Here is an 18,148-nt window from a genome sequence, read left to right as displayed (position 1 = left end):
ACTGCATACTCTGTTTTGATGAAGATGAGTTACTGTTTGGCAGCATTATTTGATCATTTTCTATACTGTAATTGTAAGTGTACCAATTAAGTTTCTATTTTCCTCTATAATTAGTGCCAAATTACATAGTCCCTTCCAGGACACTTTCTAGGAAATCATTAAGATTTTTACAGACACGTAAAATAAAGCTTTATTAAAAATGTCAGTATTCATTAACACACAACTGATGTGGTAAATAAAAATATATTTATTTTGATACAGTATATTAAGTCTTGTTTATTTTCTATTGCATGTTGTGTATTTAATGGCATCAAACTAACACTGTGGGGAAAGTGGGTTCATCCTCTAATGCATCCAGACCGGGAGTACGGCACGAAACACTAAAAACAATGAAAACACATCTTTTGATCATGTTTCATTTTGCAACAGTCTCAATCAACATCCTCTCAAACTGTCAGGATGCCATATTTGTAGTTTTCTGTAGCTTTCTGCTTCTCCCACTGAGCTTTTTCATACACAACATGCACGCACTACTGATGCCACGAGTTCATGCTGTAAAATTGATTCCTCAAAATGTGTTTTCTCCCAGGGAGAGGGCCTTCACCTCTATTTGCAGTTGGAATGGAGATAATCATTTTGTTGTGGATTGTTTACGCTGTCGCTGGCTTTTCAACTGGTACAATGTTTTACAAACATTTCATAGGCCTGCAGAGCGCCACAACATTTCGTTTGAGATAATCCCAAACCGCAAGAGTCTGAATCACTTAATTCACTGACCACATTTCTCTCACAGTCATTTTCTTGTATGGTGGCAAATGAACATGAGAGGAAACAAAACACAACATTTACAGTGTTAACCTCCTCAGAGCTGACTGTGGTTTCTGGTAGGAAGCTTGTACCGGTATATTACAACTTGTTTTGATAGTTTTGGCCGTCATTTCAATCAGTTACGTTACACTCACTAAAGTAATTACTATAGAATGATACGATAGAAATGATCGCAACAACAATGAAAATAAAACCCAAGTTGTAATTAGGGCAGCAAGTAATGATTATTTTCATCATCGATTCATCTGCAGATTAATCGTTTAATCTATATAACAATGCACATCTCAGTTTCCTTGAGTCCAGGATGACGTCTTCAAAGGTCTTGTTTTGTCCAAACAACAAAAGATATTCAGATTACAATTATATAAAACAGCGAAAAGCAGCAAATCCTCACATTGGAGAAGCTGCAACCAGAGGATTATTCGCATTTTTTCACTGTTTTGCTTTAAAAAAAGAATCGATTTATTGACTAATCGTTTCAGCTCTAGTTGTAATAAACCAAAACTATCCTTTGATGTCTTTCCCATATGGCCTTCATGCAGGATAAAGTGAGCAGTTTCTTTGACAGTTTGCTGCAGAATCGACTGCTCTGCACTCTGCTTGACGTCACTGGAGGACGGAGGGACACGAGGGTCCGTCGCCTGTGGAGAGCAGCTGGCTTCAAGACTCTGGCGTGGCCCCGATCGGCTCCCTGAGGCGCCCGGGGGTCAGCGGGGGGCTCAGCCAAACATCCAGCTTTTCATCCACTGCTGAGGAACACAGGAGCTCACAAGAGGGACTTCACCAGCGCCACCATGTGGTCAACACCACACGCCACGTCCACCACTTGACCTGGCACAGTCACCTGATGGAAAATCACACAGAGAAACGCGGCTTACAGGAGCAGAGCAGAGTCGAAGTTTGAGTAAAATCAAGATGATAACGTGACTAATCATCAGAAAAACTAGAAAAAAGTGAACTTTCTGCACTTCCACATACAGTGATGGCAGAAGGAACATTTTTCTAACTCTGAACGTGAAAAAAGGCAGTTTATAAATGACCCTGGGATTGCACACTGTGCAACACTGAGAGGCAGTGTGAGCCCTGCACCTTCAAATCCTGTTAAAATGTCTCAAGGGGACGCGCTAATATAAGTCTTTTATCCGAACTCTCCACAGGGGACATACAGGTGGTGAGATTTTTAGACTCTTCACACACCCAGAAAATGTTCTTTTTGATACTGAAACATACAGTATCTTACCAAATACTGCTGCTTATAAACAGCATCTTGTACGAATGACTTCATTACAAGCATTTCATTTTACTTTTAAGGACTTGTGGGCTTGGGATGATAAGAATCTGCTGGAAAAATGTCTAACTTTTAAAGATGATTTAAAGATAAAGAAAGAAGAAGTCAGACAAAACCCTTATGTTTCCAAGCTCACAAATTGTTCCTCTACACAGTACGTCAGCTGTGTGGTTGACTCTTTGTTTGCATGACTAATATTGAATCAGTGTTGTCTTACTCGCCATGGGAAGTACTGGTCGTCTCTCTTCCCGATGCCCAAACAACCTCTCACATTCTTCCCCCAAACGAAGAGCTCGCCTCGATCTGCAATGCAACCATCAAACATCAGCCCGCTGTGAGACCGAGCGCCTGCTGAGCCTCAACACAGAGCAGCTGCACTTTGGAACAAGTCTGACACGTAGAATATAACAATAACAATAATCATAATAATAACAACAACAACCAAACGTTTTACTACAAAAAAGGTGTTAGCAGGTTCCAATTATGCATTTTTAGTTTTTGATCATGTGGCGAAACTTTTGCATTTCTGGCCTTTGGTCAACAGTGAATTACACTCTGTGGGATAAAACTGGAAAATGGCTGCTTTAACTCAATAACTGCGATTTGGTGTTGACCTGCTTTTTAAAGCTGACTCACATTTTGGAAGCCCCAAATGGCAATAAGTAGTAACTGTCAAAATTTTGAGGATATCAAACTTCCGTAAAAAGAAAGCTTATTTTAGTACAAGGCATACATTTGCTTTTGCAGGAATTAAAAAAGAAGACTTAGGATCCAGACTAAACCAGATCCAGACCCTCAGGACAGGGGCAATAATATAATCTCATTATAGGTTTATTGAACTTAACAGTTTTTATGATTTTGGCATGAGTACAAAGGACGAGTATATTATAATCAGCCTTTCCAGGCAGACTTGTGTGCTTATTCACTTTCTGGCAGAGAGTTACATGAGAAGATTGATACCACTGTTACCATGTCTGTATGGAAAATATGAGGCTACAGCCGGTTAGCTTAGCTTAGCATAAAGACTGAGTGAAACAACTAGCCTGGCTCTGTCCAAAGGTAACATCTCGTTTGTTGAAGTGTAAAAACAACAAGTTTACAGAAAATGGAAACGCTCAAGTAGAGCTGAAATAATTAGTCGATTAACTGTTAGCTGCAGCTCTAACTACAAGTACCTCAAAATTTAACTTGAGTACAGTACTCGAGCAAATGTACTCTTTATTACTTTCCACCACTGTCTAAAACCAAAGAAACAATCACTGATTTCAGGAAAGGTTCAGTTCTGTAACAGAGTACAAACACTTCGCTCTTAGCTTTTCCTGTTGTTGCCTGGTTTAGAAGTTTGACTAATAAAAACTGGCTTAAAGGTTTTTTCAGTCAATCCTTCACTGTTCACCCACACCACGAGGAGACGGTGCGCCTTCTTTCGGGCCGCTGCTTCAGAGATAAAAGCCAGACAAGAAAAGCAGCAGACTTTTTAGTTGAGTGCCATAAACAGACTAAATTACCTGACTCAACAGTAAACTGCTTCTCCAGACATTTGTGAGTCACTTTTAGCACCTCAGACTGAATGAGATAGAATGACTTTGCTGTTTATGAGTTTTTTATGTTCCCATCTCTTATCCTTGCTGGGAACAAAAAGGCTCAGGAAAATAAAAGCTGATATTTGAAAGGTGAAGCAGAAATCTTGCAGAGCAGCATCAGTAAAGCTTTTATTTCATGGCGTGATGCAGATTTGACATGGAGATCTGACCTAGTGCAGCTTTAAGACACTCGAAAAGTGACAAGACAAACGTTTCTTTACCTGTCACTGCAGCAAAATGGTTGAGGCCACACCTGATCCTGGTTACAGCTACTGAGGGGTTGAACTCTGAGCGTCCAAACAGTGTGGAGGGAATCATCTCCGGGGTCGAGGATTCGGATAGTTTTGGGCCTTTCCCAAGAATGCCAAAGCCCCAAACAAACACCTCTCCTTTTTCTGAAAAGATTCAGAGACACATAGATAGATAAACCATACAACAGTATGTACTACATAACAATCATCATTGTATTCTGTTTTAGCAGTTAGTATACCAAAATATCATCTACTTTACTGTTTTATACTAACAGGAAATGACAGCAATAGCAAGTTTATTTATAAAGCACATTTCGTACACAGGGGCAATTCAGTGTGCTTTACATAAATAAAAGCAAAAAGGAACATCCATATATAAAATATAATTAAAAGAAAGTACAAAGTATATAAAATAGTCATCAAAAAGAGAGTCATAAGTAAACATAAGTAATATAAAAAGTACATAAAATAGAATAAAAACATAGTGGAAGTAGCCTAGACTGTGTTTATATCTTTTGGATAACGGAATAGAAAACCATAAAGTGCCAAGTTTTAGAGCTCAATCATAATCATAGGCACATGAAAAGAGAAATATGTTTTTAACCTGGATTTAAAAATTGCTACATTTGGGGCACATCGAAGATCTTCTGGCAGTTTGTTCCAGTTGCATACAGCTAAATGCTGCTTCACCATGTTTTGTTTGGACTCTGGGCTGTACTAGCTGGCCTGAGTCCATGGATCCAAGAGCCCTACTTGGTTTATATTCTTTAAGCATATCAGAGACATATTCTGGCCCTAAGCCATTCAGTGATTTATAGACTAATGGCAGTACTTTAAAATATATTCTGTAACTAACTGGAAGCCAGTGTAAAGATTTTAGACCTGGAGTAATGTGCTCTGTCCTCGTGTTCCTGGATAAAACTCTAGCGGCAGCAGTCCGAATGAGCTGCAGCTGCATGGTCTTTTTTGGGAAGATACGATACGTGAGACGTTGGATGTATTGCATTGTATGTATTGAATCGGGACATAGCGTTAAGAGTCTACAGACATGCTAGCAGCTCTGTGAGGCTGCACTTAGGCACAAGATTCATTCAATAGGTTTCATCCTCAGGAAAACATGGGTCTGTTCAAAATTTCATCTCAATCCATCCAATAGCTGTTGAGATATTTCAGTCCGTAGAGCCACGCCACTAGCAAGGCTAAAAGCACACTCAAACAAATGTGTGTTTATATGATCTGGTTTTTAAATAGCTGTGTTCCCATGATCAGGGCCATTATTTATCCGTCTTCTCCGTACCACCCCCAAGGAATCGTGCTGAAGGTTCAACTAGGACTAAAAGAGATATTTATGAAGCTACACTTATTTTCAGCAAGGATTTCTCCTAACTCACTATTTCTCTCAGCGGCAAAGTAGAAACTTATGGAAATTAACAGCAACATTTCTATGTGAAGGCTTTATGTGTATAGTTAAAAAAAAACTTGGGTAACTCAAGTTATATATATATGCAAAAATATGATGACAAATTGATAAATAACTTAAATCTCATAAAGAGCTCCTTAATGCAGCCATTACATCTAAACAGCCTTTTCATTTGCAGCTCTGTACTTCATGCTCACAGTTCAAACACACTCTGTCCACATCTGAATTGTGTTTTCAGGTGTATTTGTGTGAACTGACCGTTGAGAACGGCCACCTGTGTGCCTCCACATGCTGCCTGAACCACCTTTCCGCAGCCTTTCAGAGGAAGGTGTCGAGGAGAGTTGATCTGAAAGATGAGGATAAACAAGAGGTCAGTGACGGTGAATAACTGTTGCTTATGGATACGTTTGCTGCTGGTCCGTCTTGTATTTCCAAATACTATTATTCATCTAGTATATGGCTTTTTTCCCCTTCTACGATGTGGCGACTGTCTTCCTCTTGTTGCATCCAGTCACTGGGCCTCATGCAAGACCCACTCGTACAAACAGATTTGTTCTTTAGTGACATGTACGAGTGATTTAAGACAACTTGTCGCATATTTAGATTTTTTTTTCTTTGCTACGAAGGACATTTATGAGTTGTCCTGACCTGTCATCACAGCAGTAATATAAAGACAGCCTGCCTTTCTCCAAAGGGGGAAACTTGTTTTAATTATAATGCCTTAATCTGAATGAATTGGGAGTGTAAATATGTTACTGAAATCAACTAAAATAAATTAATAAAGCTCAATATAAAAGTAATATTCTGTTAACCCTATCAGTGTGATTTGAATCATGGATTACCAGAGGTGTGACAAAGCACGAGTATTTATTCATGACAACATCTGCAATTCAATAGTTCTCTCACTCCAACAGCTGCCTCAGGGTCTAAAAATACTCCATTACAAGTAAAAGTCCTGCATTCAAAATGTTACTTAGGTAAAAACTCATTAAGCAGAAACTCTCCTTTCAGTGTGTTATATTATTAATAATACATTGTATTATTGTATATTATTACTTTATGTTGTAATTTGTCAATGTTTAGCCGATTTGAGGTACTTCATACACCACTGGTTACTTTAGGAATAAAGCACTGCATCATATGTTTTGCATGTAAACTTTTAATCTGAAAAGTAATTAGTAACAAAAAAAAATTGTACTGTTTAGCTTTAAAGTATAAAGTTGCATAAAATGAGTAAAGTACAAGCACCTTAAAGTTGTACTTAAGTTACATTCCACCACTGAAGTGTAACATCATCTACAGTAATGAAATCTGTCGTCCATCTCTGTGACTGTTTCTTTTATCGCCTCCTGCAATGACACGGCATTGGCAGCTGTAGTAATATTTTTTAATTCCTCTAATGTCACTTCTGACACTGCTAAATTTATTAGGTTTTATCTGCTGATTTGAAGATTTTAAGTCTGCAGGACTTCAAGCTCCACAAGTCCTTCTTTTTACTTGTGGGTGACATTTTTGTGAAAGAAACTTACCGACAAATGGAGCAGAACTGGCAGCCTAATACAGCAATTTCAGGGCATGTCGATTATACTAATAAAATGTCACATTTTACCAACGACAGCTCCTCATGAACAGGTGATATGCATCAAGTTAAAGCTAGCGATTTACGACAAGTTTGTGCAGTTAACAGAAAAATGCAGGAAAGGCTTCGGATTATGGCTCTAAATTGTGTTGTGTATTTGACTAGTGACTGCTGTGAACCGAGCAGCTTGGGAAAGACCTTTTGACAGCCAGGACAGGTGACTGACAGGCGGAAATACTGTAGAACCCAACAGAGCCATCAAGCAACTCTTTGTGCCACATGAGCAGTAACACAGAGGCCCAGTACAGATACCAAAACATGCCATTCTAGTGTCCTGTCTTTGTGTAGTTGTATCAGCCACATGTTACATGTTAGTTTCCTCTCACCTGTGTCGCCTCAGTGACCGAGGCCAGCTGCAGGTATTCAGAGTTGCCCCATCCATACAGCTGTCCATCTCTGGACACGGCCAGGCTGCAGTCTCCATAGGTGCTGATCTGCCGCACCTCCACCCCAGCCAGATCCCCTCCCACCTCCACCGGACTCGAGCTGACGTTGTGGTGTCCCAGACCTGGAAGATGAGGAAGAACGACACAGGGCGCAGATTTATCAAACCGCTAAAAGTAAAATAAAACAAAAATAAAGCAAAAAAAAACAAGTTAAACAAAAATCCTCAACTGTTACTTCTACGCATAAACTCAAGAATAAAACTGTTAATCAAATTTCTTACGTCTTAAAAATAATAATTTAAATAATAATTTAAGAGAGCTCCAGAGGTCATTTTCTGCTTTTGTCAATGTGGTACTACACTTTCCTTATTATATGATTTCTCTGATGTACCTCGTCTACCAGCAGCAGCATTTCTTTCCTGCTCCAGTTTGGTTTTCTTTTTGTTTCCATTTCAGCCAATCTCATTGTATTTTATCCCTGTTTATATATTATAAATGTATGAGATTGATGTTAGTTTCACATGATAATTGCTACTGGAGATATTAAGGACTTCACACAAATAAAATATTACTTATGTTTTTATCAGAGTAAAATGTCTTTTATAAAACAATGAACAATGGGGCAGACCATGAGGTACATCCTTGCCTCTGATTTCTGCTCAGAGCATACATGTGATTAATCGTGTGATCACTTGAGCGCTGCTTTTAAAGGATGCTCTGACACTTTGCTGTAAGTAGTAGTAAGTCTCTTGATAAATGTGTCTTATTTGTGAAATTCAGTGAGGAACTTTTTTTACTCCTAAGTTAGTTCTTTAGAGCATCTTGTCCAACATCTGAATCTAGTATCACCTCATCCGATGGCAGCTGAATTCTACATATGACAGGAATAAACTAAAAGAATTAAGACTAGAGCTGTTTCTCAAGTCCATAACACAGACTAATATAAGTAGGTTTTCAATATGTAGTGAATTCACACTAGGAAAGTGAAACAGTATTAAGTACACTAAAGAAAAAAACAGCCAGTTTGCATACTAAAGGAGCTGCTAACATCTACAAAAATTAAAAACGCACTGAGGACGGTGGTGACACAGCTTGAGGAAGATCTTAGAAAACAAGATGTAAATATCAAATCTTTGAAAAATATTTTGTTTTATCTTACAGTTTAATTAATTTAATTTCCTGTTAGTACAAAACAGTAAAGTATATTGATTCCTTGTATACAATAATATATTCTGTATACATAATGACACTGAAACTGAAGTTTTTAGCTGTGATGGAGCGGGACTTGTGGCCACTGACTGAGCTGGAAGCAGCAATGACAAGATTCTGCAAAAGGAGACAGACGTTTGGGACAAACTGTGTCACCATCAGACATCTCTGCAGAACCTCAAACTTGTACTGAATGCTGACGAGACAAAATGTTTTATTCTCAAGAACCCATAATTCTATTTTACATCTTCCTGCCATCCATACATAATGGTACTGAAATTGAAGTTTTCAGTCTTCTGAGATTATAATGAGAATTTAGAGATAGCAGTCTTAATTTAAAACCTCGTATGGAGGAACTGGCGCAGAATCCGAAGATAAAAAGGAGTTTCTCATATCGAAATAAAGCATGTTTTTCTCTCGAGGACAGGAAATTGTCCTGCACTCTCATGCTGCTCATTCCACATTCAAACAACTTGATTCAGTTTATCATTGTGACCTGTGTTTATTAACAGGAGACAAATATCGTACTCATCACTGTGCACTATGTGAAAAAACAGGCTGTTCCTCACTAACAAGAAGAAGAGAACCACACACACTCACTTCTCTTCATAAATGTCTCCTACTAGATGCTTCAGTATCTCACATCTCAAAAGGACTTCAAAACTTGAAAGTTCATCACACTGAATGAATTTAAACTTTTAATTTTGAACATTTTTAGAGATGTGTGTGATTGTTTTGTTGTGTGTCTTATCTCTGCTCTGTTTCTTCTGCTGTACTCAGGTCTCTCTTGCAAAAGAGCTTTTGATCTCACAGAGATTACCTGATTAAGTAAAGGTTATAATAATCCAAGTACTCTGAGGTGGTTTTACAATGTTTTGATATCCTGTAGTTTGTGGTTATTTAACTGTGTCTCTGTTCAACTTCGCTGTAGCAGAAGTGGCGACTGTGGAGTAGACACAAACACATTTTTCATCTGGCTTTCAAGGTTAAGGGCCCAATAAGTGCACTGACCCGTCTGTCCATCTGCGCCCCATCCACATGCCAACACTTTTCCTGTCTCAGTGAGGAAAAGGCTGTGGTCCTGTCCACATGCCACCTGAAAATAAAAAGAGATGAATCTTCAGGGATCAAATCCCATATTAATGGTGTTAAAAGACATTAAATCTGCATGTAGATGCACACTACACACATGATTCGAAATCCAATCACCTAAACCAACTCCAGAGAGTCACATTTAGGCACATTTACAAGTGTAAATGTTAAATTCAACAGGTAAGATTAATTTAAAATTCATCCAACAGGTAAGATTAAACTAACAAGCATGTTAAAAATGGACTGTTATGTGAATTAGGCATTTACTGAATGGAGAGAGAAAGTGGTCAGTATAGCAGTAGAGCCACATTAGATTTTAAGGTGTACACTGGGCAGGTGTTAGCGTGATCCAGCTACATGGTATCTGGACACAATCTGGATGTGAGTGCACCTGAAGGTCGGGTACAGGAGGGGGAATAACACATACTACAACCAGAACCATCTGTCATCACAGCTCAGGCAAAGGCTGCACTCACCTGGGTGACCCTGCTGCTGAAGCCTTCCATCTTGTGAATGATGTGACTGCCACTGTTTGAACGTGAGACAGAGAAACAACCGATCCATCACTCGAGGACGGAAGCAACTTCGAGAGAGGTTACATCCTTCTCTCTCAGACTTCCTTTAACCTCACGCTTGTATTTGCAAGAACATAAGTCACAGGTGAACAATATATCTGAGGCAAACAACCTGAAGTGGATTATTCTTTTCAACAGGTAGGGTAGGGTGGCTTTAAAATGTACAAAGCTTCAGAAATAGCTAAGCAAGTAACCCTTACGTTTAGTGTGTTATATAGTATACAGTGTATTTGTTCCCAAAGTTAAGACTGAACCTCCACCCTTAGGTTCAAGTATATTTTGGAACTTTAAAATGGAGGTTTGAATGAAATTTAAGACAATGATCCCAACTGAAGACATCTATCAGACTCTGAGATTGTGCGATTGGACTGGTTCCTTAAGGGGAGAAACACATTATAAAGACAGTTTCGTTTAAGTATTTTTGTACAGCCTGGGTCTTATTTTCATAGTTTCTAATTGGTAATAATAACACTATAGACCTGGAAATGTGGCGACATTGCTAAAAAGAAGCAAGATGTGGCAAGAAACATGAGCAGTCAGATAATCAGACAGGATGTAAACAAACCCCCAGGTTAGTCAAACTTACGTGGAAGAGAAAACAAAGTGAAACTGTCCGCTGTAAACATCCATCAGACTAACTTTGTCTGCCTTTTAACATAAACAAATAAACACATTTTTCTGATAAGAATCTCTTAAGTTTGGTTATTGAAGTATTATGACCAAGATATGTACTGACCGGTAAAAAAATTAACTCGTCAGCGCTCTCTGCTGACAAACTATGTAATTAAACTGTTTCTAAATTACCTCGAACAGTCGGGCTCAAAGTACGACTGGGTCCAATATATCTGACTTGGTGTATACTGGAGTGTCTAAGAAAAAACAACAAACATCATCAAGAATCCCTCGTTAAGGTAATTAAATGCTAATTTAATAGATATAGTTCTCTACTGAGCATGCACAGTACTTTCTAAGACTCCCATGACTCTGCAAACTGTCTTGTCCGATGACGTGAAGGCTTGTATGTCGCAAACATGGGAATCTTTTCCATTACTACTTTATGGGTTAAATGATATGAACATGACATTACTATAGTTGCCTCATCTGACTTTGTTTTAGTGGTGTCGTTGTGTTCCCAGATCTCAACAATGAAATCAAGACCCAAAATGTAATAAACCAGGATTTTTCTTTAAACTGGAGCATTTGACAAAAGCAGCAAATGAGACTGAAAATGTTTCCCACTGACATGAAAAAACATCAGCTTAGTACAAAAATACAGTAAAATGATCTTGAAATATTTGACTAAGCAGCGACACTGCTGTGTTTCTGTGTGCAGAGCGCTTCAGGACACACCTGTAGACTTCATCTTCAACTATCCGCCTTCCACACTGGCCATACGCATTGTTGCCCATACTGAAAACTGTAAGAGAGAACAGAGAGGTGAGGGACTTTTGACTTTTTAAATCCTGTATATGGCGCCTGAGCTTTTTAAATTTAATATATCAATATTTCTATTTCTATCTATTTATGTGCAATGTAAAAGTTTTATTCTCATATTCAAGCTGCTTCAGGCCCAGACTGTAGTAAAAGTTAAAGCCCCAAAGCAACCTTTGAATGATAAAAAACACAATTACATTTTTATTAGTTTTATTCCCCACTGACTTCAGTTAAAATTTGTTGTGGGAGAAAATTTGATAAAAGTTGATAAATTTGTACCACAAGGGAGTCTGAGTAAGCAACTGCTGAGCTTCATTAGCAACAGTCGGGTCCTGTTATTCACATATACTTAAGTTTTCCTATTAATGTGAAAGACCTTACTGAATTACACTAAAGGTTAGTGATGATACAAGTCATTCTCCCTCATCAGGCCAAACTACAGTCAGAAATCTGGTGATTAGATGCTGCTGCATAACAGCAAAAGGTTATATGCCAGGTAGAACATGTACGCCTTAAAGGATAAGTCTGGTGTTATTTTATTGTCAACAAATCCCATGAAAAGACCAAAACAAACTGTGTGTTAGTCCGTCTCTCAACCTTTCTTCCCTCTCAGCCCCAAGCCCATTTGTTCCTACTGAAGATGTAATTCTTTACGTAAGCATTTTTGGCCGCAGGACTGTGAATTTGGGGCTGAAGTGGCCATGTTGATGGTAGTGAAAGAACATGTCCCCCAGTGCAACAGTGCGGCTCAATTATGTGTATTTAATAGTTTTTGGACAACAATGGGGCTCTTTGGCACAGAGGAATATTCTGTATCAGACTTTGGCTTCACAGAAAATACTTGTTAGATAAGAAAAATACATAATATCAAGAGCAGTATCCTTGAACGTAAAAAAATCTTAATAGATGACACTAGGGCTGCAACTAAGGATTATTTTTATTCTCGAATAATCAGCTGATAGTTTTTTTTATTTACCGTTTGCTCTATATAATATCCTAAAACAGTGAAAAACGCCCATCACAATTTGACATTTTGAAATTGCTTGTTTTGCCCAGACAACAGCTCAAAATCCAAAGATATTCAGTTTACTATTTGGCAAATATCCAAAACGATGAAAAATCATTTCAATAGAATTCATAAAATAAAATAAAATATCCACGAACATTAAACATTGTGGAGGGCAGCAAAAGAGGCATGAAGCCATTCGACAAACTCCGCTTTCTTTGACTTAAAATGGTGCTCGTTAGAACATCTGTATGCTAATTTACTGAATGTACCAGAAGACTCTAATGGGCTTTTTAGAGATTTAACAGCTGCTGGATAATCATTCATTTTCAGTGAGTGGCGGGCGGAGGATGTAAAAGGACACATGGTGTGACAGGTGGTTGGTAACAACACAATACCAGGTGTTCTTCCTCTTCCCATAAGCTGTGACGAACACTCGGCTGCCACGTCTTCAGTGATATATAGCAAAGTTTAGCCTGATGTTGTTTCTGTACAAGTTGAACAATGTGTACAGCAGCTAGCTGTGGGTTTGGCTTCATGCTGGCGCAGGGAGTGTGAGTGTCTTACCTCCCTCTTGGTCGGTGAGGACCAGAGAGTGAGCGCGGCCACATGCGACCTGAACCACTCTGGTCTGCAGAGGCTCGACAAGAGGCAGAGCCACCGGGGAGGGCTCCAACACGTAGTCATAGCTCTGATCTACAGAGACAGAGCATCAGAAAAGGTAAGAAATGGAAGGCAGGGTGCATGCTGCACTGATGTTATTCATGTGGTAATTCTCAAAAAACCTTGAACCAACAAATTCCAGTTGTCAGTCAAACAGTGTGGACTCTAGTGTGACATTAACAGAGAGGTAGTTGTGTGCACATCCCATCCAGTGTTTATGCCATGAAGGAGTGTCCGCACACTGGATTTTAGCTCCCAAAAAACTATATTGGACTGAAAAGGCAACGTTTCGTCGCTACCAGGTCTTCAACAGGAAAATGGCAAACATGACAAAGAGCAAAGTATATATATATATATATCTATATATATATATATATATATATATCTATATATATCTCTCTCTATATATCTATATATATCTCTCTCTATATATATATATATATCTATATATCTATAGATATATATATATGACATCATGCTGACGTCATTATATGTACAATTCATGGTAGGACTTTATACATAAGCAAGACAAAATACATTATCAGTTCCTGAAACAAAAACATCACAAAAAATATCTTAATAACGTTTAAGAATTTTGTAGATTGAACTTTGTAAAGTATTGCCTTGTTATGCTCTAACTCGCTTTTTCAGGAATATATTTTTTACAACAAATAATTTAGATTTTGTGTGATTACCATGGCTTTTTTGTGATTTATTCAGGCACAACAATGTATTTTATTTTGACCATGTATCAAGTCCTATCATAAATTGTACATATAATGACGTCTGTAAGATGTCACCAATTTGGTGTCTATATATACACCTCTATGCTCTTTGTCATGTTGGGTATTTGCCTGATGAAGACCCGATATGGTCGAAATGTTGCCTCTTTCAGTCAAATAAAGTTTTTGGGAGCTAATCTCCATTGTGCAGACACTTTACTTTTATCCTGTAATGTGATGGTGAACAAGATCGTAAAGCGCAAAACAACCCGCTAAAAGACACTCAAACGCCCCGCAGAGCCTGGTGATAATTCTCTGTGGGTTCTTCACCACGAGTGACACCTTCCACGCTACACATAATCATTTGATCCATAGTTAATATAATAATATTGATTAGTGCAGCTTTAAATTCGTTTTGAAGTAAGTTAAGCAGAGTGGAGGGCAGCAGTATTTTTGGTTTTGTATCAACAGTCCAGCTTTGTCTTACGGCGGCTGTGTTGCGTGCGCTGGAAGCCCAGCTGAGAGTCCTTGTTCAGGCCCATGCCCCACAGCTTGATCACATCTTTGGTCGGGGAGGCAATGAGAGTAAAGCCGTAACCACAAGCAGCAGAAGAGATCTACAACAGAAGAAGAGCAGCCAGTGAGTTCACGATTACAAAGCTACTTTAACACGTCCACGCCTTGTCAAACTAACGGTCTTCTGTTCTAAAATGGACTGAAGACTTGGGCTCCTGTTTCAACCATCATCAAACGTGCTGATTTTAATATGTTTTGCAATAAGAGTAATCTTATCCTTCAATCAATCAATTATGTCCAGCACACTAGGATTGATCTGATAACTGGTGGTAATAATATTACAGGGGAAGATGGGTAATAAAATGCTTGCCCGGCATTTGCAAATTACTGGAGCTGTATATATGGATATGTGACTATGTGACTTCCACTACCAGAGGGCTTACCAAAAAAAAATAATTTAATGTTACTATTAATATTAGTAGTATTAAAATATTTATCAGCAATTTAATTATTTACACAGACAGTGTAAATGGCTCTTTCTGAATTCCTATTATGCTTTTACAGAAAGACGTTGACATTGTTTATAGCTACGTATAAAATCATGCAGGCATACTAGTCGAGACAGAATCACTTCTAACGTCATTATAACAGCTTATTTTCCTTCTTCATAGAGTCCATAATTAAAGGCAAATAGAGCTGTAGTTATTACTGGGGTAGTGGGTGAAATATTGACATATAACATATGCACTCTGGGCACTCTGATTAAAATCACTCAACCTCCCCTAAAGAAATAAATCCTGTCCAAATGGGGTTTAAGACATCATTTGTGCCAAATAGAAAAATAATGGCATCAAAACTGTGTACTTAATTAATGATTAAAAAGGCCATATTGCTCATAAAAGCATATAAATTATAATTTTTTTTAAAGAAATCCTATTAGTCAAGGTTTAAAATAAAGTACAGCCCATTTCATATTGATCGAGCAGCGCAGCAGTTACTGTGAGTAAATCAGACTTGAGAGCGGAGAGCAAAAAATACTTTGCAGTACTTAAATTTTCCAGGCTGCAATGATTGCAGCAGTGCACCTGATTTGATTTAAAATGCACCATGTGGCTGATATCTTTATGAAATGACACTTACATACAATAATCACCGACATGTTCTGTATATCCAAGACCCAAACCCGTGAGGCTCCATATGAAGCTCAATAAAGTAATGCTGATTTCACCTGCTCTGCCGTCTCCAGCCGGTAAGGAGTCAGCTGGTATTTGCGGGGCTTCTTCCTGCCGCTGTCAGGCACCACAAAGCTGGGGATACCCAGAGCACCGGTGAAGCTAAAGCCCCATACGAACACTTTGTGGTTGGGCTTTTTGTGCTGGCCGACATACTGAAAAACTGGACCACTGCTGCTTTTCTCCTGGGGTCTGGATGCTTTACTGAGTGTCGCAAAACCACAGACTCGAAGCTCTGTGCTCATGTGTCGAGCGCACAGTCGCACACGTGGAAAAGCCATCCTGTAGAAAGAGACAAGACAGGGATACAAAACTGTAATGAACAGCAGGTAAACTTAACACAATCTGAAGTATTGGTTTGGAGGCAGAAATAATCCAGCTGGTTTGGTTAAACTTGAATGGATGGATGTACTGTAACTTTCATAAAAACTTCATTCAGCAAGGACAAATGTACAATCCACAAATCGAGAAGCCAATTTTAAACATTTTAATTTTATAGAGGGAGGTTATTTTCATGATTTCAAGTTCAAATATATCAGTATGATTTGTACTATCACTTAATAATTTCCCTTATTGTACACCATTACAGTTGTTCCATTAGATAAAGTTAAATCAGTGTGAAATAAATAGTAAAAAATAGACAAATGTTTGCAAACATCTTGTATTACCTTTGCAGAAACAACACATTATATAAAGTATAATGTTGAAAAACAGTGGCACTTAGAAATTTTGTAAATGAATCATCAAGACATCTTTCAAAAATATAGCTTGTAGAAATATTTAAGCTTTAGTTTTAATAGGCGGCAACCGTACAACTGTACGTATTGTATTAGGGAGAGAAAATGTAACTGCGCCAAATTCCGTTCACTTATCTTGACAAATAATGCTACCTTATTCTTGTTGAAAATTAAATATATGATAGTGGGGACTTTGAAGACTTCCATGAATGGTCAGGGTCTACTGGTAAATTCGGCATGCTGCAAGTCTACTAAACAGCTCTATATTTTAATTAAATGTCATCTTTTCACCACCTCACCACCAGCGGGCCCCGTAGTAACTGCTGCCGCTAACGTAGGTTGACACCGATGAACGGGTAAACACGTGAAACGACCAATTTAGGTTAAAATGATCCTAAAATAAGATACGTTTAGTATATCTGATTAGTGCCGAATGGGATAGCGGCTCCTAATCATTCGTTTAAGGTAATGTATCATGTTTTAATAAAAATGTAAATGTGAAAATATTCACGGGAGTGTTAAATTATTAGTAATACGAACGGAGTTTCACCTCGTGTTCTCTCCGCTTTTCCACATGCAGCCAATGAGCTCGGGTGAGCTTACCTTTGCTTCCTGAAAGACCAGGGTTTTATAATGTGTTCCACATACTGAAGAACGAACTTGTGTTGTACAAAAACTAATGTGAACCAGCGGAAATGTTAATAATATATTTCAATGTCATTATCGCGTGTTTGTTTACCTTTAGTTAACCTAACCCAGCAAGGGGAAACGCTGTTGTTCCTCTACGGTTCTACTTCTTCTCCGTTTTACTGTAAATATTAGTTACATTAGAGAAGCATTGCGCCACCTACTGTACCGGAGTGTATAACATAATAACTTACCTACTCAAAATGTACTTCAAGTAGTACAATGTTCCCTGTGACTGATTATATATTATATCATTAGATTATTATTACTGATGCATTAATGTAAAAGCAGGATTTTACTGTTGTAGTTGGTTGAGGTGGAGCTATTTTTTCTAACTATTTTGTATCAGACTGCAACTACTGATTATTTTCATTATGGATTAATCTGGTGGTTATTTTCTCCATTAATCGATTGATTGTTTGGTTTGTAAAAACTCTGAAAACAGTGAGAAATGCCATCACAATGTCCCAGCATTTCCAGGTCGTTTCTGTAGAGACCTCTGGCCACAGTGAAACACCTGAACAAATCTCTTCTTCTTCGCCCTCCTCAAACACTTGCATTGATATTGTATGTTGTTGGTCATTGTTGCTTTTAAATATTTATATATAAACCTATTTTTCCACCTGCTTGTATGTACATAATAGTTCTATGTTTATTTTTACTTATCTTACTCATGTTGTCCTTGTTTATAGGCTGTATGTCTATTTGTATCTTCTTGACAATGAGAGCAACTTAAAACCGGAGTCAAATTCCTTGTATGTGTACACATACTTGACCAATAAAGCTGATTGCCTTGCCTTCTTCCTTTTCCATTTAAAGCGTTTCATCTTGACAGAACTCGAAACAGAAAACGGCAGGAATTCCTTCGTTTCATTTAGTG

General features: G+C 38.2%; 1 protein-coding gene across 3 annotated transcripts; it reads right to left on the bottom strand.

Annotated features, from left to right (window-relative positions):
• Window positions 1–227: 227 nt before the first annotated feature.
• On the bottom strand, window positions 228–17,380 carry rcc1l (RCC1 like). 3 transcript variants are annotated; one of them, XM_044221441.1, is made up of 12 exons: window positions 17,321–17,380; window positions 15,841–16,126; window positions 14,584–14,713; window positions 13,279–13,407; window positions 11,622–11,688; window positions 10,173–10,224; window positions 9,616–9,700; window positions 7,336–7,517; window positions 5,629–5,716; window positions 3,921–4,094; window positions 2,334–2,419; window positions 228–1,672 (listed from the first exon to the last, which is right to left on the bottom strand). In XM_044221441.1, exons 2-12 carry the CDS (start codon window positions 16,123–16,125, stop codon window positions 1,595–1,597), a joined length of 1,356 nt encoding a protein of 451 aa, XP_044077376.1. In that variant the 5' UTR covers window position 16,126; window positions 17,321–17,380; the 3' UTR covers window positions 228–1,594. The 3 variants fall into 3 exon arrangements, with proteins under 3 accessions (XP_044077376.1, XP_044077374.1, XP_044077375.1); XM_044221439.1 differs by having other exon boundaries at window positions 17,132–17,374; XM_044221440.1 differs by having other exon boundaries at window positions 17,185–17,374.
• Between the last annotated feature and the right edge of the window lie 768 nt (window positions 17,381–18,148).

This window comes from Siniperca chuatsi, linkage group LG14 (assembly GCF_020085105.1).
Source record: "Siniperca chuatsi isolate FFG_IHB_CAS linkage group LG14, ASM2008510v1, whole genome shotgun sequence".
Taxonomy (NCBI): domain Eukaryota; kingdom Metazoa; phylum Chordata; class Actinopteri; order Centrarchiformes; family Sinipercidae; genus Siniperca; species Siniperca chuatsi.
The sequence above is the reverse complement of the archived record's forward strand: the minus strand, read 5'-3'. Positions and strand labels throughout refer to the sequence as shown.

Bases quoted from the DNA above. Each gene is read 5' to 3' on its own strand.
- rcc1l (XM_044221439.1), bottom strand. From the start codon at position 17,157: ATGTGGAAAAGCGGAGAGAACACGAG. The intron at 11,689-13,278 runs GTAAGACACTCA...TCTCTCTTACAG, and splicing joins CCTCACCGACCAAGAGGGAG to TTTTCAGTATGGGCAACAAT. The intron at 7,518-9,615 runs GTCAGTGCACTT...CTCATCTTCCAG, and splicing joins GGGCGCAGATGGACAGACGG to GTCTGGGACACCACAACGTC.